General features: G+C 59.9%; 2 protein-coding genes across 7 annotated transcripts in view; one reads left to right on the forward strand and one right to left on the reverse strand.

Annotated features, from left to right (window-relative positions):
* The first annotated feature begins 10,271 nt into the window (after window positions 1-10,271).
* F2RL3 (F2R like thrombin or trypsin receptor 3) lies at window positions 10,272-13,094 on the forward strand. The gene is made up of 2 exons (XM_003779089.4): window positions 10,272-10,380; window positions 10,655-13,094. The coding sequence occupies exons 1-2, from the start codon at window positions 10,272-10,274 to the stop codon at window positions 11,701-11,703; spliced, it is 1,158 nt and encodes a 385-aa protein (XP_003779137.3). The 3' UTR covers window positions 11,704-13,094.
* A 908-nt stretch (window positions 13,095-14,002) lies between these two features.
* Window positions 14,003-19,173, reverse strand: part of CPAMD8 (C3 and PZP like alpha-2-macroglobulin domain containing 8) — a 138,247-nt gene continuing 133,076 nt past the window's right edge. For 4 of the 6 annotated variants that reach the window (XM_054539883.2, XM_054539886.2, XM_054539890.2 and 1 more), the window contains 5 exons: window positions 19,012-19,117; window positions 18,814-18,924; window positions 17,562-17,771; window positions 17,283-17,433; window positions 14,003-15,490 (listed from right to left, as the gene is read on the reverse strand). In XM_054539883.2, coding sequence (XP_054395858.2) covers window positions 15,469-15,490; window positions 17,283-17,433; window positions 17,562-17,771; window positions 18,814-18,924; window positions 19,012-19,117 — 600 coding nt within the window. In that variant the 3' untranslated portion in view covers window positions 14,003-15,468. The other 2 variants (XM_054539884.2, XM_054539888.2) reach the window with 2 other exon arrangements.

Here is a 19,173-nt window from a genome sequence, read left to right on the forward strand (position 1 = left end):
CCTATAATTCCAGCACCTTGGGAGGCTGAGGCAGGAGGATCACCTGAGGTCAGGAGTTCGAGACCAGCTGGCCAACATGGTGAAACCCTGTCTGTACTGAAAGTACAAAAATTAGCCAGGCGTGGTGGCACACACCTGTAATCCCAGCTATTCCAGAGGCTGAGGCAGGAGAATTGCTTGAATCTGGGAGGCAGAGGTTGCAGTGAGCTGAGATCACGCTACTGCACTCCGGCCTGGGTGACAGAGCGAGAGTCTGTCTCAAAAAATAAAAGACATAAAGGGGCCTCAGATGCATCTAACTAAGTGAAAGAAGCCAGCCTGGAAAGGCTGCACACTGCATGATTCCAACTATAGAACACTCTGGAAAAGGCAAAAGTATAGAGGCAGTGAAAAGATCAGTGGTTGCCAGGGGGCAGATGGGAGGAAGGAATCCATAGGTGGAGGTGGGAGGATTTTTAGGGCAGTGACACGACTGTGCGACACTATGGTCAATGGTGGACATATGACACATATGTCCAAACCCATGGAAGGTACAGTGCCAAAAGTGAACCCCCATGGAAACGCGGGGTTCCAGAAGACAGAGCCGTGTCCACGCAGCTTTGTCCATTGCAACAAAGGCACCGCTTTTGGTAAAGGACATAGATAGCGGCGGAGGCTTGCATGTGTGGGGTGGGGTTATGTGGGGACTCTGTACCTTCCGCTGAATTTCACTGTGAACCTAAAACTGCTCTAAAAAATAGTTTTTTTAAAAAAAGCAATTTGACCCAAAGTCAGTCTCAGGAGGCCAGGGGGTGGGGGACAGAACAGGCCAGGGCAGGAACTTGCAGGGACGGGTGCAGGCAGCCTGAGGTATCAGGAATGTGTCTGCACCTCTGTGGTTTCCCTTCTTTTCTTCCCTTCTGGAGACCTTTGCAATCTGGGCTGGCTTCTGGGTCCCGCCTAGGTTTCAGACTCTGTCCCACCCTGAGGTTGGCCAGTCCCTTCTCTCTGTGGTTCTGGGAGTGGAGCCTCAGCCCTTGGTACAGTGGAGCAAACAAACTCTGATTTGGGGCCCCAGAGAGGAAGCGCTGGGAATCCAGGGGTTGGACAGGCTGGACCCCAAGCCCTGCTTCCACCATGGCTGTCCGTGCGACCCTGGGAGTGACTGTCAGTCCTGGTGAGACAGGGTCATGGCACCTGCCTCTCATGGCCATTCAACTGGGTTAATGTCCCTGCCCAGCCAGGGAATGAGAGGAGGTGGTGCCATGTTTGCTGGTGCCCATGTGGCTTTTTTTTTTTTTTTTTTTTTTGAGACAGAGTTTTGCTCTTGTTTCCCAGGCTGGAGTGTAATGGCGGGATCTCGGCTCACTGCAACCTCCACCTCCCGGGTTCAAGCGATTCTCCTGTCTCAGCCTCTCCAGTGTCTCTTACTGGCACGCACCACCACGCCCAGCTAATTTTTGTATTTTTAGTAGAGACGGGGTTTCATCAAATTGGTCAAGCTGGTCTTGAACTCCCGACCACAGGCGATCTGCCTGCCTCGGCCTCCCAAAGTGCTGGGATTACAGGCATGAGCCACCGCACCCAGCCTGCCCATGTGGCTTCTAACTTGTTCCCTGACCCTGACCTTTAGCTGGAGGCAGTGAAGGCAGGAGAGAGTGGAGACCACATCCAGGAGCTTCCAGGGACTTGAGGGGTTGGAGGACAGTGAAATCCAGGACACGCCACTGACTTGCGCCTGTCTGCCAATTTTTCCCCATTTAAAAAAGTTCTCTCCCTCTCCCTCTCCCTCTCCCTCTCCCTCTCCCTCTCCCTCTCCCTCTCCCTCTCCCTCTCCCTCTCCCTCTCCCTCTCCCTCTCCCTCTCCCTCTCCCTCTCCCTCTCCCTCTCCCTCTCCCTCTCCCTCTCCCTCTCCCTCTCCCTCTCCCTCTCCCTCTCCCTCTCCCTCTCCCTCTCCCTCTCCCTCTCCCTCTCCCTCTCCCTCTCCCTCTCCCTCTCCCTCTCCCTCTCCCTCTCCCTCTCCCTCTCCCTCTCCCTCTCCCTCTCCCTCTCCCTCTCCCTCTCCCTCTCCCTCTCCCTCTCCCTCTCCCTCTCCCTCTCCCTCTCCCTCTCCCTCTCCCTCTCCCTCTCCCTCTCCCTCTCCCTCTCCCTCTCCCTCTCCCTCTCCCTCTCCCTCTCCCTCTCCCTCTCCCTCTCCCTCTCCCTCTCCCTCTCCCTCTCCCTCTCCCTCTCCCTCTCCCTCTCCCTCTCCCTCTCCCTCTCCCTCTCCCTCTCCCTCTCCCTTTTTTCGGTCTCCCTCTCCTTCTTTTTTCGGTCTCCCTCTGTTGCCGAAGCTGGACTGTACTGCCGGGATCTCGGCTTGCTGCAACCTCCCTGCCTCGGGCTCCTGTGACTCTCCTGCCTTGGCCTGCCGAGTGCCTGGGATTGCAGGCGCGCGCCGCCACGCCTGAATGGTTTTTGTATTTTTGGTGGAGACGGGGTTTCGCCGTGTTGACCGGGCTGGTCTCCAGCTCCTGGCCTCGAGTGATCTGCCTGCCGCGGCCTCCCGAGGTGCTGGGATTGCAGACGGACTCTCGCTAACTCAATGCTCAATGGTGCTCAGGCTGGAGTGCAGTGGTGTGATCTCGGCTCTCTGCAACCTCCACCTACCAGCCTCCTGCCTTGGCCTCTTAAAGTGCTAAGATTACAGCCTCTGCCCCACCGCCACCCCGTCTAGGAAGTGAGGAGCGTCTCTGCCTGGCCGCCCATCGTCTGGGATGTGAGGAGCCCCTCTGCCCGGCCGCCCTATCTGGGAGGTGAGGAGCGCCTCTGCCCGGCTGCCACCCCGTCTGGGAGGAAGTGAGGAGCGCCTCTGCCCGGCTGCCCCGTCTGGGAGATGAGGAGCACCTCTGCCCGGCCGCCCCGTCTGGGAGGAAGTGAGGAGCGCCTCTGCCCTGTTGCCCTATCTGGGAAGTGAGGAGCGCCTCTGCCTGGCCGCCACCCCGTCTGGGAAGTGAGGAGCGCCTCTGCCCGGCTGCCACCCCATATGGGAAGTGAGGAGCGCCTCTGCCCAGCCGCCCCTTCTGGGAGGTGAGGAGCGCCTCTGCCCAGCCGCCCCGTCTGGGAGGTGAGGAGTGCCTCTGCCCGGCCGCCCCGTCTGGGAGGTGAGGAGCGCCTCTGCCTGGCCGCCACCCCGTCTGGGAGGAAGTGAGGAGCACCTCTGCCCAGCTGCCCCATCTGGGAAGTGAGGAGCGCCTCTGCCCGGCTGCCACCCCCTATGGGAAGTGAGGAGCGCCTCTGCCCGGCCGCCCACTCTGGGAAGTGAGGAGCGCCTCTGCCCGGCCGCCCACTCTGGGAAGTGAGGAGCGCCTCTGCCCGGCCGCCCACTCTGGGAGGTGAGGAGTGCCTCTGCCCGGCCGCCCCGTCTGGGAGGTGAGGAGCGCCTCTGCCTGGCCGCCACCCCGTCTGGGAGGAAGTGAGGAGCGCCTCTGCCTGGCCGCCACCCCGTCTGGGAGGAAGTGAGGAGCACCTCTGCCCAGCTGCACCATCTGGGAAGTGAGGAGCGCCTCTGCCCGGCTGCCACCCCCTATGGGAAGTGAGGAGCGCCTCTGCCCGGCCGCCCACTCTGGGAAGTGAGGAGCGCCTCTGCCCGGCCGCCCACTCTGGGAAGTGAGGAGCGCCTCTGCCCGGCCGCCCACTCTGGGAGGTGAGGAGTGCCTCTGCCCGGCCGCCCCGTCTGGGAGGTGAGGAGCGCCTCTGCCTGGCCACTCCGTCTGGGAAGGGAGGAGCGCCTCTGCCCGGCCACCCCGTCTGGGAGGTGAGGAGCGCCTCTGCCCGGCTGCCACCCCGTCTGGGAGGAAGTGAGGAGCACCTCTGCCCGGCTGCCCCATCTGGGAAGTGAGGAGCGCCTCTGCCCGGCCGCCACCCCATATGGGAAGTGAGGAGCGCCTCTGCCTGACCACTCCGTCTGGGAGGTGAGGAGCGCCTCTGCCCGGCCGCCCCGTCTGGGAGGTGAGGAGTGCCTCTGCCCGGCCGTCACCCCGTCTGGGAGGAAGTGAGGAGCACCTCTGCCCGGCTGCCCCGTCTGGGAGATGAGGAGCACCTCTGCCCGGCCGCCCCGTCTGGGAGATGAGGAGCACCTCTGCCCGGCCGCCCCGTCTGGGAGGTGAGGAGTGCCTCTGCCCGGCTGCCACCCCGTCTGGGAGGAAGTGAGGAGCACCTCTGCCCAGCCGCCCCCTCTGGGAAGTGAGGAGCGCCTCTGCCTGGCCGCCACCCCGTCTGGGAGGAAGTGAGGAGCGCCTCTGCCTGGCTGCCCCATCTGGGAAGGGAGGAGCACCTCTGCCCGGCCGCCACACCGTCTGGGAAGTGAGGAGCGCCTCTGCCTGGCTGCCCCATCTGGGAAGGGAGGAGCACCTCTGCCCGGCCGCCACACCGTCTGGGAAGTGAGGAGCGCCTCTGCCTGGCTGCCCCATCTGGGAAGGGAGGAGCACCTCTGCCCGGCCGCCACACCGTCTGGGAAGTGAGGAGCGCCTCTGCCTGGTCGCCCCGTCTAGGAGGTGAGGAGCGCCTCTGCCCGGCCGCCCTGTCTGGGAGGTGAGGAGCGCCTCTGCCTGGCCGCCACCCCATCTGGGAGGAAGTGAGGAGCGTCTCTGCCCGGCCGCCCCGTCTGGGAAGTGAGGAGCGCCTCTGCCCGGCCGCCCCCTCTGGGAAGTGAGGAGCGCCTCTGCTCGGCCGCCCCCTCTGGGAAGTGAGGAGCGCCTCTGCTCGGCCGCCCCGTCGGGGAAGGGAGGAGCGCCTCTGCCCGGCTGCCACCCAGTCTGGGAGGAACTGAGGAGCGCCTCTGCCCGGGTGGCCCCGTCTGGGAAGCGAGGAGCGCCTCTGCCCGGGCGGCCCCGTCGGGGAAGTGAGGAGCGCCTCTGCCCGGCCGCCCCGTCTGGGAGGAGAGGAGCGCCTCTGCCCGGGCGGCCCCGTCTGGGAAGCGAGGGGCGCCTCTGCCCAGCCGCCCTGTCTGGGAGGTGAGGAGCGCCTCTGCCCGGCTGCCCGGTCTGGGAGGTGTACCCAACAGCTCCGAAGAGACAGCGACCATCGGGAGCCGGCCATGAGGACGATGGCGGTTTTGTTGAAGAGAAGGGGAGGAAGTGTGGGGAAAGGAAGGAGAGATCAGATTGTTGCTGTGTCTGTGTAGAAAGGGGTGGGCATAGGAGACTCCATTTTGTTCTGACTAGGAGAAATTCTTCTGCCTTGGGATGCTGTTGATCTATGTATGGCCTTTCCCCCAGCCCCCTGCTCTCTGAAACATGTGCTGTGTCAACTCAGGGTTAAATGGATTAAGGGTGGTGCAAGATGTGCTTTGTTAAACAGATGCTTGAAGGCAGCATGCTCTTTAAGAGTCATCACCACTCCCTAATCTCAAGTACTCAGGGGCACAAACACTGCAGAAGGCCGCAGGGTCCTCTGCCTAGGAAAACCAGAGACCTTTGTTCATGTGTTTATCTCCTGACCTTCTCTCCACTATTATCCTATGACCCTGCCATATCCCCCTCTCCGAGAAACACCCAAGAATGATCAATAAATACTTCAGAAATTAAAAAAAAAAAAAAAAAAAAAAAGTTATTTAAAGGGCCAGGTGCAGTGGCTTACACCTGTAATCCCAGCACTTTGGGAGGCTGAGGCAGGCGGCTCACCTGAGGCCGGAAGTTCGAGGTGGTGAAACTCCACCTCTACTAAAAATACAAAAATTAGCCGGGTGTAGTGGCACACACCTGTAATCCTAGCTACTCGGGAGGCTGAGGCAGGAGAATCGCTTGAACCCTGGAGGTGGAGGTTGCAGTGAGCTGAGACTGTGTCACTGCACTCCAGCCTGAGCAACAGAGCGAGACTCTGTCTCCAAAAAAAAAAAAAAAAAAAAAAAAGTTATTTGAATTGTGGTCAAATACACATAATACCAAGTTTATCTTAATGATTTTTAAGTGTTCAGCTCAGTGGCAGTAAGTACATTCATATTGTCACCATCCATCTCCAGAACTTTTTTTTTTGGAGACAAGAGTCTCGCTCTGTCACTGAGGCTAGAGGGCAGTGGCGCAATCTCTGCTCACTGCAACCTCTGCCTCCCAGGCTCAAGTGATCCTCCCACCTCAGCCTCTCGAGTAGCAGGGACCACAGGTGTACACCACCACACTTGGCTAATTTTTGTATTTTTTTTGTAGAGATGGGGGTGGGGGGTGTCTCACTTTGTTGCCCAGGCTGGTCTCGAACCCCTGACCTCAAGTGATCCACCTGCCTTGGCCTCCCAAAGTGCAGGGATTACAGGTGTGAGCCACCTCACCCAGCCCAGAACTCTTTCATCTTGCAAAACTGAAACGCTGTGGCCTTAAGCACTCACTCCCCAATCGCCCCTCCCCCAGCCCCTGGCACTCCCCCAACCCATTCTACTTGCTGTTTCTATGGAGGTGATCACTCCAGGGACCTCCCATGAGTGGAATGACTCAGGATTTGTCTTTCTGTGACCGGCTTATTTCACTCAGCATAATGTCCTCAAGGTTCATCCACAATGTAGCATATGTCAGAATTCCCTTACTTTTTAAGGCTGCCTTTTTTTTGTTTTTTGTTTTGGCAGTGTTTCACTCTGTCACCCGGGTGGGAGTGCAGTGGCGCAATCACAGCTCACTGCAGCCTCGACCGCCTGGGCTCAAGCGATCTTCCCACCTCATTTTTTGATTTTTTGTAGATCCAAGGTTTCACTATGTTGCCCAGGCTGGTCTTGAACTCCTGAGCCCAAGCGATCCTTCTACCTCGGCCTCCCAAAGCACTGGGATTACAGGCACAAGCCACCACTCTGAAACAGCCTGGCCCGGCTGTCTGCCCTTTTTAAGAAAATAAGTTTTTGGCCAGGCGTGGTGGCTCACGCCTGTAATCCCAGCACTTCGGGAGGCTGAGGCGGGTGGATCACCTGAGGTCAGGAGTTCGAGACCTGCCTGGCCAACATGATGAAACCTCGTTTCTACCAAAAATACAAAAATTAGCCAGGCATGGTGGCAGGCACCTATAATCCCAGCTGCTCAGGAGGCTGAAGCAGGAGAATCGCTTGAATCCAGGAAGCAGAGGTTGCAGTGAGCCGAAATGGCACCATTGCACCTTCAGCCTGGGCAACAAGAGTGAACCTCCATCTCTAAATAAATAAATATTTTGGCCAGATACAGTGGCTCATGCCTATAATCCTAGCGCTTTGGGAGGCTGAGGCAGGTGGATCACCTGAGGTCAGGAGTTTTAGACCAGCCTGGCCAACATGACGAAACTCCGCCTCTACTAAAAATACAAAAAATTAGCTGGGCATAGTGGCGGGCGCCTGTAATCCCTGCTGCTGGGGAGGCTGAGGCAGGAGAATTGCTTGAATCCAGGAAGCAGAGGTTGCAGTGAGCTGAGATTGCGTCATTGCACTCCAGCCTGGGCGACATCGAGACTCCGTCTTAAAAAAAAAAAAAAAGTTTTTATGGAAAGTAACACAGTGTACAGAAAACTCCAACAGTACAAGACAGACACATGGTTTCCTCTCCTCCAAAGCTGTCGCGCCCGGCATCCTCTGGGAAGTACCTGGGCAGTTTCGCCTGGGTACAGCTTGTGCCTGACAGGGGCAATGTCATCGTCACCTCCGCTTGCTGGGGTTCCCCTGACAGCCCGTGCTGCCGTGTTGTTCCCGGGGAGGGGCTGTTGGTGGGCACCTCCCTGCTCTGTGCTGCTGTGTGGATATCCTCCCAAGGACGTCTTCCTGTGAGTGTGTCTGGCAGAAATTCCTAGACATGGAACCCTTGAGTATAAGGGCATGTGCGTCACTATTTTTTTTTTTTTTGAGACAGAGTTTCACTCTTGTTGCCCAGGCTGGAGTGAGGCTGGAGTGCAATGACACAATCTCGGCTCACCGCAACCTTTGCCTTCCATGTTCAAGTGATTCTCCTGCCTCAGCCTCCCGAGTAGCTGGGATTACAGGCATATGCCACCACACCTGGCTAATTTTGTATTTTTACTAGAGATGGGTTTCTCCATGTTAGTCAGGCTGGTCTCAAACTCCCGACCTCAGGTGATCCACCCGCCTCTGCCTCCCAAAGTGCTAGGATTACAGGTGTGAGCCACTGTGCCTGGCTTTTTTTTTTTTTTTTGAGTCGGAGTCTCGCTCCGTTGCCCAGGCTGGAGTGCAGTGGTGTGATCTCAGCTCACTGCAACCTCTGCGTCCTGGGTTCAAGCAATTTTCCTGCTCAGCCTCCTGAGGAGCTAGGACTACAGACATGCGCCACCATGCCTGGCTAATTTTTGTATTTTTAGTAGAGACGGGTTTTCACCATGTTGGCCAGGATGGTCTCGATCTCTTGACCTCGTGATCCACCCACCTGGCCTCCCAAAGTGCTGGGATTACAGGCGTGAGCCACCACGCCCGGTCGTGCATCACTATTTTGATGCATCATCTTCAAACCACCCTGCCCCAGCATCACCGGACTGCCGGTGTGCCCAGCCTCCCCTGCACAGCTTCCCACTCTGCTCACAGGGAAGACGGTGGAGGGGGGAGCCCAGGCGTGGGTTTTCCGTGTGCTGAGGGTGTGTCCTCAGCCACCTTTTTCCCCAAGTCATTGACGTGAAGCTGATTTTCTCATTGGTGGCCATGGAAACTGCCCAGAAATGGGAGCAGGGCCTCTGAGACCCTGCCCTGGCTAGACTCTCTCCAGGCTTCAGTGTCTCCTCCTGGAGCTGGGCGTTGACTCTGTCCAAGACTCTGCTCAGTCACTTCCTGGCTGATCCCCGAGTGCTCAAGTGTGTGATGAGATTAGGGCTCCCCCAGGCAGGAAACGGCCACATTGGACCCCTCCCTCCCCCATCCCTAGTTCATTTTATCTTCCCCAATCCTCATGGCCCCCAACTAGGCCCTCCTGCTCCCAGACCCCCCCAACCCCTGTCCCCCATCCCCTGTAGCCCAGTGCTGAGCACACTGGGGCCAGAACCACCCATACCAGACTCCCCCAGGGCACGACAGGTTGAGGCCTCTCTGAGGCAGGGAGGGACAACACTGAGGGGCCTTGTGCAGGAGAGGGAAGGGGTACCCCCCGAGCTTCAGTTTCTTCATCTGCCCGATGAGCCCCCATCCGATAGTGCCCAGGAGTGGGGATGTGCTGGGGCTAGAGGAGGGAGGCCCCCTGGAGGCTGGCTTGGGGACCCTTCAACCTGGCCACCTCACTCAGGATCAGAGGTCAGAGCAGGCGAGCCACACACCCCGAAGTCCCCCCGGTCCTCGGCAGGTGCTGTCCCTGGCATCGCTGTCTCCCCTACAGCTGCCCGTGTGTCCCCTGGGCAAGAGTGAAGCGAGGCACTCATACAGGGGTGCCTTGTGAGTATGGGGTCAGCCGAGGATGCTGAGGGGCTCTCGAGGTTCAGCCAGAGTCCCTGACGCTGGGCTCATGCTGCTCTGGGGGTCTGAAGGGACTCTTGATATTGCCCTCTGGGAGGCGCCCATCCTTGGTTGTTTTTTTTTTTTTTTTTTTTTTTCTTTTCCCGAGTCTCGCTCTGTTGCCCAGGCTGGAGTGCAGTGGCAAAATCTCAGCTCACTGCAACCTCCACCTCCTGGGTTCAAGCAATTCTCCCACCTCAGCCTCCTGAGTAGCTGGGACTACAGGCGACTGCCACCAAGCCCAGCTAATTTTTGTATTTTTATTAGAGATGGGGTTTCTCCATGTTGGTCAGGCCGGTCTCAAACTCCCAACCTCAGGTGATTTGCCTGCCTTGGCCTCCCAAAATGCTGGGATTACAGCCGTGAGCCACCGTGCCCGGCCTAGCAGGGCTCTTCTTATCCTGCTCACCAGAGATAGGAAGTGGGGGGGGGGGTGACTTCAGGAAAGGCCCAGAGCCCATGATGGGCGTGGGGATTGGGGTGAGTACAGGGCTGTCATGAGAACAGTGGCTGCAGATGTGACCGGCTGGTAGGAAGTGGCCACTTGAACCGCAGATGCTTCCTGGGCTGGCCAGGGACTGGGGCTGCTGGCTGCAGCTGGGACCCCCCGCCCTGCATCTTGCTGGCCTGGCACCTGGGTCCCAGGGAGGCGCCACACTGGATATAGCCACGTGGGGCAGCCCGGTCTCCAAAACCCACACTCCAGTCCTCCCACGGGCTGGCTGGCAAGCGGCCCTGGTGGGTCTGCGGGGGCAGGGGCAGCCTTCCTGGTTTATCTCCACCGGCTCGATCTGCTCATCCGCCCAGGCTCCAGAAGCTGGGGCTCAGGGTCCGGCGAGGCAGGAAGCCTGAGGCCACAGCCCAGAGCAGCCTGAGTACAGTCATGTGGGGGCGACTGCTCCTGTGGCCCCTGATGCTGGGGTTCAGCCTGTCTGGCGGCACCCAGACCCCCAGCGTCTACGACGAGAGCGGGAGCACCGGAGGTGGTGATGGTGAGTGGTCCTGGCTTTGGGGTGCAGAGATGGGGTTACATCAGAGATGGAGCTGGGAGTCCGGAGCTAGGGAGGGGGAAGCTGGGAAGTTGTGGGCTTCAGCCCAGCCCACTCTGCATCCCGTCTCTGACCCCATAGGGCTGGGCTATTCCCTTGAGTGTCATGTCCAGCTGTTTCCCACCAGGGCAGACTCCAGGCTCTGAGCACCTCCCTCCCTGCTGCTTCTTGTCACCTGCCGAGGCAGGGGCTGACTGATGTCCCCTCTCTCTCTCAGACAGCACGCCCTCAATCCTGCCTGCCCCCCGCGGCTACCCAGGCCAAGTCTGTGCCAATGACAGTGACACCCTGGAGCTCCCGGACAGCTCACGGGCACTGCTTCTGGGCTGGGTCCCCACCAGGCTGGTGCCTGCCCTCTATGGGCTGGTCCTGGCGGTGGGGCTGCCGGCCAACGGGCTGGCGCTGTGGGTGCTGGCCACGCGGGCACCTCGGCTGCCCTCCACCGTGCTGCTGATGAACCTGGCGGCTGCTGACCTCCTACTGGCCCTGGCGCTGCCCCCGCGGGTCGCCTACCACCTGCGTGGCCAGCGCTGGCCCTTCGGGGAGGCCGCCTGCCGCCTGGCCACGGCCGCACTCTACGGTCACATGTATGGCTCAGTGCTGCTGCTGGCCGCCGTCAGCCTGGACCGCTACCTGGCCCTGGTGCACCCGCTGCGGGCCCGTGCCCTGCGTGGCCGGCGCCTGGCCCTTGGACTCTGCGTGGTTGCCTGGCTCATGGCGGCCACCCTGGCACTGCCCCTGACACTGCAGCGGCAGACCTTCCGGCTGGCGCGCTCCGATCGCGTGCTCTGCCATGACGCACTGCCCCTGGACGCACAGGCCTCCCACTGGCAACCGGCCTTCACCTGCCTGGCGCTGTTGGGCTGTTTCCTGCCCCTGCTGGCCATGCTGCTGTGCTACGGGGCCACCTTGCACACGCTGGCGGCCAGCGGCCGGCGCTACGGCCACGCGCTGAGGCTGACCGCAGTGGTGCTGGCCTCCGCCGTGGCCTTCTTCGTGCCCAGCAACCTGCTGCTGCTGCTGCATTACTCGGACCCGAGCCCCAGTGCCTGGGGCAACCTCTATGGTGCCTACGTGCCTAGCCTGGCGCTGAGCACCCTCAACAGCTGCGTGGATCCCTTCGTCTACTACTACGTGTCAGCCGAGTTCAGGGACAAGGTGCGGGCAGGACTCTTCCGACGGTCGCCGGGGGACACCGTGGCCTCCAAGGCCTCTGCGGAAGGCGGCAGCCGGGGCATGGGCACCCACTCCTCTTTGCTCCAGTGACAAAAAGTGGGGAAGGTCGTACTGGGTCGAACAGGGTCCCTTCCCCGACTTTACGTCCTTCCCGGGACCGCAGAATGTGACCTTATTTGGAAATAGGGTTGTTACAACTGTCACTAGTGGAGGTCACTTTGGAGAAGGGCGGGCCTTACATCCAGTGTGGGTGGTGTCCTCATAAGATAAGGAGAGGCCAGGCCTGGTGGCTCACGCCTGTAATCCCAGCACTTTGAGAGGCCAAGGCAGATGGATCACTTGAGCCCAGGAGTTCAACACCAGCCTGAGCGACATGGTAAAACCCCGTCTCTACCAAAAATACACAAATTAGCTGGGTTTGGTGGCGGGCGCCTGTAATCCCAGCTACTCAGGAGGGTGAGGCAGAAGGATCACTTGAACCTGGGAGGCAGAGGTTGCGGTGAGCCGAGATTGCGCCGCTGGACTCCAGCCTGCGTGACAGAGTGAGCGCCTGTCTCTAAATTAATTAATTAATTAATTAATTTAATTAAATTTTAAAAAGACGAAAAGTGAAGGCCAGGTGCAGTGGCTCACGCCTGTAATCTCAGCACTCTGGGAGGCCAAGATGGGAGGATTGCTTGAAGCCAGGAGTTTGGGACCAGCCTGGGCAACATAGGGGGATCCCATCTCCACACGAAAAAGTTTTTTTAATGAACCAGGCATTGTGGCACGTGCCTACAGTCCCAGCCACTCAAGAGGCACAGGCGGGAGGATCACTTGAGCCTGGGAGGTTGTGGTTGCAGTGAGCTATGATTGTACCACTGTACTCCGGCCTGGGCAACAGAGCAAGACCTTGTCTCAAAAATAAACAAACTAAAATTAAAAAAAGACGACGAGAGATAGTGGGTGCGGTGGCTCACACCTGCAATCCCAGCACTTTGGAAGGCCGAGGTGGGCAGATCACCTGAGGCCAGGAGTTCAAGACCAGCCTGGCCAACATGGTGAAATCCCATCTCTACCAAAAATACAAAAATTAGCCAGGCGTGGTGGTGGGCACCTGTAGTCCCAGCTACTGGGGAGGCTGAGTCAGGAGAATTGCTTGAACCTGGGAGGCGGAGGTTGCGGTCAGCTGAGATGGTGCCACTGCACTCTAGCCTGGGCGAAAGAGTGACTCTGTCTCCAAAAAAAAATAAGAGGAGAGGACACAGAGACACACAGAGAAGAAAGCCATGTGGCGGCAGAGGCAGAGATGGGAGTGATGCGGACGGACGCAAACTAAGGGATGCCAAGACGCCAAGCACAGCCAGCAGCCACCAGCAGCCAGGAGAGAGGCCTGGGACGGGCTCTCCCTCATAGCCCCCAGAGGGAACCAGCCCTGCCATCACCTTGACCTTGGGCTTCTGGCCTGCAGAACTGTGAGACAATAAACTCTCATTGTTTTAGGCTGCCTGGCGTGTGGCACTTTGTCAGGGCAGCCCAGGAATCTGAAACAGGATCAAACGCTGCTTCCTGGGCCTGCCAGCCTCTCTGGCTCGGCTTTCTGGGCTGGATGCAGCCCACGACGCACTGAGATGGGGCTGGGGCTGGGGCTGCCTTCCCCGGAGACTCACTGCAAGTTCCTGCCCAGGAGGCTCAGGGCACCCCATCCCCAGTACCCAATGCTGGGGCCCCACCAGGCTCAGATCCTGGTTGGCCATTCTCATGCCCACCAGCTTCTGGCTTTGGGATGTCTCTTGAGCAACCAGAATAGCACCCCCAACTCTGCTCCCCAAAACCCATCACTAGCATGGCTCAGCCTCCTGCTGTCCCGACTGCTGGGGACCCTCGCCTTCCCTCCTCTCACCTGCAGGCTGATCCTTCTTTTCACTTTCTGTCAATGTCACCAGGGACAAGGTGGGACAATGGGGGGTGGGGGTGGACAGTGTGTGCTGGGGGGTTCAGGTGCTGCAGACCTGGAACTTCCTTCTGCCAGGATGTCGGCAGCCAGTTGTAAGCCTTGCACGGGACAGGCCACAAGGGGCCATGCCAGTGTCTGCGGAGGACACAGCTGGTGTGTGGGGAAGGGGAGAAGCCTCAGCACCTGGTGCACAAACACACACACACAGACACACACACACAGACACCACTGCTCACTCCAGGGAGTGGCACAGGGCAGTTTCAAAGACCACTGGGGCATGAACTATGGGGGCAAGGCAGAGGGGTGGGGGGCCACTGTTGGGCTCCTCACTGGGTCTATGTGTCTGATCAGCTCAACTTTGGGCAGCCCTGGGCTGAGGGTGTCAGGTGCCCGGGACACACACATGCACACACACATACGCACACACAAAGTTCATGTGCAACCCAGAACATGTGAGTAAGATCAGTAACATGTATTTGTGTCAATATCCTGGAGTGATCATTTACTAGCGTTTTCTGAGATGTTAACCACAGGCACAAGCTGGGTGTGTGTATGAATAGTCCCCAGGACCAAACTGTGGTCCCACAACTGCATGTGGTTGTAGGATTATCTCAGGGTGCAGGTGTTTGACATCCATAAACCCTCCTCCCACCACTCTGAAAGGCTGGGCTGTAGATGAAGACGGGGCTCAGAAGCCCTGGCCCATGCGCCCCCACCATCCTGCCCCTATGTCTCCGAGGGGCCGGAGTCTGGCCCCATCTGTGGAACGGGCTGGCACTCTGGGTGCTGCTTTCCAGGTTCCCGCTGCCCGCAGGAGGCTGAGGCCCGGCCGTGACCCTGGAGATGAGGTTTTATCTTACAACTTCCTCTACAGCAATTGGGCACCGGGCCTTGGGCTGAGGAAGGAGCCACAGGGCCTGTCGCTTGTAGGGTGATGGGGGCCAGGGGTGGGGAACCCACCGGCCAGGGTGGCCTCAGACCTTGACCTCACAGGCAGCGAGGGGCCTCTGTGCTGGCAGGGATCAGGGCTGAACGGTGTTGGCTGAAATAAATACCACCCCGGAGAAGATGGGCAAATGCAGACATAAGCAGGTGCCAGGGGTCACAAAAGGGAATCAAAGTCTGCTGGTGCTGGTGGCAGGCAGCTGGCAGGGCCCCCCAAGGCAGGCAGGTTCTCGGGCTGGGGGCCCTGGGAATGGGCTGGTCCTCTGGGCACGAGGACATCAGGAACTCACGGTAAGGAAGCACCGGGGTCACCCAGCCCAGGCAGCCAGAAGCTGAAAGTGCATTTGCTGAGAGCCATCTGCTTCCCCGCAGGGCCTTGTGATGTGAGCCCGAGGTCCCCGGGGGCGAAGGCAGAGGGTTCGAGAGCTGGGACAGTCTTAGGGCAATTCGGGGTCCTGGGTGCCCCAAAGGGAGGCCAGGGCTTTGTGTTTCAGAGAAAGGCAGCCTGTTCCGTTTTGAAGTTGCCCACGGGCTGGATGTTTTGCTAATTTAGTCCACATCCTGTTTGCTCAGAAAGAGGCTTTTGGCCACATGAGTGCTTTCTGGGAACGTTTCTTCTCCCGGGAACAGAATGTCAGGCTGTGGGAGCCGCCGTGGCCCCAGGAAAATGATGTCCAACTCCAAGGCTGGGGGGTTGGGGTGCTTGGAGCTCCAGCTGTAGCTGGGAAGGTGGGGGATCTCCCAAGGGACCTCCAGCTGGACCCCCTGCACCACACCGGTGACTGCTGAGCCCACACCTGGCTCCCAAGAGTCTCATCCTAGGGACGGGCAGATCTCTGCCATTCTGTTCCTTGGGTTCATTTAGAGGCAGGTGTCACCTGGGCTGAGGTCTGCCCACGCACCAGGCAGAGTCACAGGCTGATAGGGACAGGATGCAGCCGGATGGTGTCGTCCTGCTCTCAGCAGGGCAGCCGTTAGGAAGAGAAGCCGCTCTGACTGGCCAGGAGAGAAGGAGAAAGATTCCTATGGGGCTGCCAGGACTTCGGGATGGGACCCCACACCCCTTTCCTGAACCCACCTCCACGGGGCTCAGGCCAGCTGCCACCTCCTCATGTAGATGGCAGAACCCCAACTGGGAGGGGGACACATGGCCCAGGCCTGGCACTGCACAACTCTGTCTCCTTTCCCCTTCCAGTGGACCACAGTGATGGGCTCTGGGTGTCCACGTGCGGTAAGAGGGGAGTGGCTTGTGTCAGACCACCAACCAAATAGAAAAGCTACCCATAGAACACTACCCAGCAATACAAAAGAACAAACTCCAGGCCGGGCACAGTGGCTGATGCCTGTAATCCCAAAGCTTTGGGAGGCTGAGATGGGAGGATCGCTTGAGCCCAGGAGTTTGAGGCTGCAGTGCACAATGATCACGTCTATGAACAGCTATGGCACTCCAGCTTGGGTAACATACAGAGACCCCATCTCTAACACACACACACACACACACACACACACTAGCTGGGCGTGGTGGTAGTGTGTGCCTGTGATCCCATCTACTCAGGAGGCTGAGGCAAGAGGATCACTTGAGCTCAGGAGGTCGAGGCTGCAGTGAGCCATGACCACACCGCTACGCTCCAGCCTGGGCCATACAGTGAGATCTCGTTTCAAAAATAAAAGAATAGGCAGGGCACGGTGGCTCATGCCTGCAATACCAGCGCTTTGGGAGGCCAACGCGGGTGGATCATCTGACGTCAAGAGTTCAAGACCAGCCTGGCCAACATGGTGAAACCCCGCCTCTACTAAAAATACAAAAAAATTTAGCCGGGCGTGGTGGCGGGCCCCTGTAATCCCAGCTGCTGGGGAGGCTGAGACAGGAGAATTGCTTGAACCCGGGAGGCGGAGATTGCAGTGAGCCCAGATTAAAAAAAAGAATAAACTATGGATACATGAAACATCACAGGTGAATGCAAGGGAATCATGCTCCAAAGATTATCCACTCTGATTCCATTTACCTGGCATTCTCGAAATGACAAAATTACAGACGGGTAGGGGGAAAAATGGCTTCGTGGTTGCAGGTGTTGAGAGGAGAGATGAGTTATGGAAGAGCAGCTGGAAGGATCCTGTGCAGATGGGCTGTTTGTTGACTATGGTTGAGATTACACAAATCTGCCCACGAGGAAACCGCACACTGCTAACTACAGGCAAAACTTCCCTAGTCCAAAAATCCTAAATCTGAAATGTTCCAAAATCCAAATCTTTTTGAGCAGCGACTTGACGTGCTCAAAGGCAATGCTCATTGGGGCATTTCAGATTTTTAGATTAGGGATGCTGAACCTTAGCTAACTATATAATGCAAGCATTCTGAAATCTGAAAAAATCTGAAATCCGAAACACTGCTGGTCCCAGGCATTTCCGATAAGGGATCCTTGAACCGTATGCGCGCGCGCGCGCGCACACACACATACACACACACGCGCGCGCACACACACACATACACACACGCACGCGCACACACATACACACACGCGCGCACACACACACACACGCGCGCGCGCACACACACACGCGCGTGCGCTGGTGGGCGTTGCGTGGGCCAGGGTGGTGAGAGGATGAATGTCCCACTTTGTCCCCAGGAACTCTGAGCCTCTGACCCTGAGTCACTCCCACTACCTGTGGGGGGTCGGGGCGCGGGGGTCGGGGGTCGAGGCAGGTCGTCGGGGGAGGTTGGTAGGGGAGGGAGGTGGGGAGATATTGAGCCTATGTCTCTGTTTTCTGGGTTGGGCCCAGCTGCTACCTGTCCTCCGCCTCCCCTTCAGGCTCAGGGTCTGAGTCCACCACCTCAAGGCCGGCTCCATTCAGCTTCACGTCCTGCTGTAAATGCCTCGGGGCCACAGAAGCCAGGTCATCCCCGTAGGTGGAGGACGCCGAGGCCCGCAGCGGCTGCTCTGGAAGGAAGGGGGCCTCGGTCGGGAGGGCGTGGAGGGAGGGGACCCAAGGGCCGAGGGGAGGAGATCCGTGGCCCAGAGCAGCAGCGATGGGGTCCCCGAGGCTAGGCGGGGGGTAGGGTCCTCACCGAGGGCGCAGCAGCTGGGAGGCGCGGGCTCCAGGGGCGCGGCCCGGCGGCAGGCGGCCTCCCGCAGGCGGCAGGCGCTGGCGTAGACCACCCCGTCGGAGCCGCACACCGGGTCCCCCTGGACGCCGCAGTCGCGGTCACAGCCACATCGCGCTATCGCCGCCCCCTTCTCAGGGGCCACGGCAGGGCCCGACTCGCCGGGGAACCAGCCTGGGGGACGAGGCAGGCTCGACAGGGCACGGGGGACCCCCACCCTGCACCTTGCCCGCGCCCCCACAGAGCCTGGGGGTGGGGAAGATGTCCCTGGGGCCCGGGCCCACTACCCCCTCGGTGGGTCTTGGGGAGCGACAGTTAATGGGAGGTCCTGAGCCCTGGCCTCATGGAATTTCACGCAGGTATTTGCCTAATACTCACAAAAACAGAAACAGATTTTTAAAAAGCGGTTGTAGGAGAGAAAGGAGGCAAGGCGTCCTGTCTGGGCCGCCCTGCCGCCCTGCAACAACAGCCCGTGCCCCTCTCGCGCCTCCTCCGCACTGACCACACCCACCCCAACCCCACCCCCTCCGCACTGACCGCTCCTACCCTCAACCCCGCCCCCTCCGCGGTGACCACACCTACCCTCAACCCCGCCCCCTCCGTCCTGACCACTCGTAACCCCGCCCCCTCCGCACTGACCACACCCACCACAGATCCCGCCCCTCAGCACTGACCGCACCCACCCTCAACCCCGCCCCCCGCACTGACCACACCCACCGCAACCTCATCCCCTCAGCACTAACCACATCCACCCTCAACCCCGCCCCCTCCGCACTGACCACACCCACCCCGTTCGGCCCCGCCCCCCGTACTGAACACATCCGCCCTCAACCCCGCACGCTCCGCACTCACCCCCCACTCGCCGCTCGGCCCCGCCCTCACCACACTGACCACCCTCAACTCACTGGGCCCAATCCCCACCACAGTGACCACACCCTCACTGGCTCGGCCCTGCCCCCAGTATACTGACCATTCCCCAGCCACTTCCCTTCCGCACTTACCGCTCCCCCAGCCACGCCCCTCCCCACTGACCGCTCTTCCAGCCCCGCCTCCCCCGTACAGGCAGAACGCCCGCCCACCTCTGCGCTGCGTCCTCCTGACTTTATGTTGGCCCCTCCTCTGCCAAGCCCCCAGGGGAGCCCTCCCCGGCGCCCGCGGGTGGGAGTCGGGGTATGGCAGGCCGCGGTGGGGGGCGGCAGTGGCTCCGCGCACTCACCCGGGCCCCGGGCAGGGGCGCTCTCCACCTCATTGCACACGGGTCCGGCGCACAGTTCCCGGGCGAGTGGGCTGTGCGCGCTGACGTTGTAGAAGCGAGTGGCCTCGAAGGCTACGGGACGAGAGTGGCGGGTGACCGAGTGCAGGCGCGACGCGTTAGGGACCAGGCCGGGCCGGGGGTGCGGGCGCGCAGGCCTACCGGGCTCGTAGTAGTCGTACACGGAGACTGGCAGCGCCGACGTCCTGCCCACCACGCACTCCCGGAGAGCACGGAACCGCACACACGTCAGGCACCGGCTGGGGATCTGCGGGGTAGCGGCGGGCGCAGGCTCGACCCGGGCCAGGAGGCCCGGGGCGCTGA

Source organism: Pongo abelii, chromosome 20, assembly GCF_028885655.2.
Source record: "Pongo abelii isolate AG06213 chromosome 20, NHGRI_mPonAbe1-v2.0_pri, whole genome shotgun sequence".
NCBI classification, from domain to species: domain Eukaryota; kingdom Metazoa; phylum Chordata; class Mammalia; order Primates; family Hominidae; genus Pongo; species Pongo abelii.

Coding starts and splice junctions, on each gene's coding strand:
- F2RL3 (XM_003779089.4), top strand. CDS start 10,272: ATGTGGGGGCGACTGCTCCTGTGGCCCCTGATGCTGGGGTTCAGCCTG. Junction 10,381..10,654: donor GAGCACCGGAGGTGGTGATG/GTGAGTGGTCCT, acceptor TCTCTCTCTCAG/ACAGCACGCCCTCAATCCTG.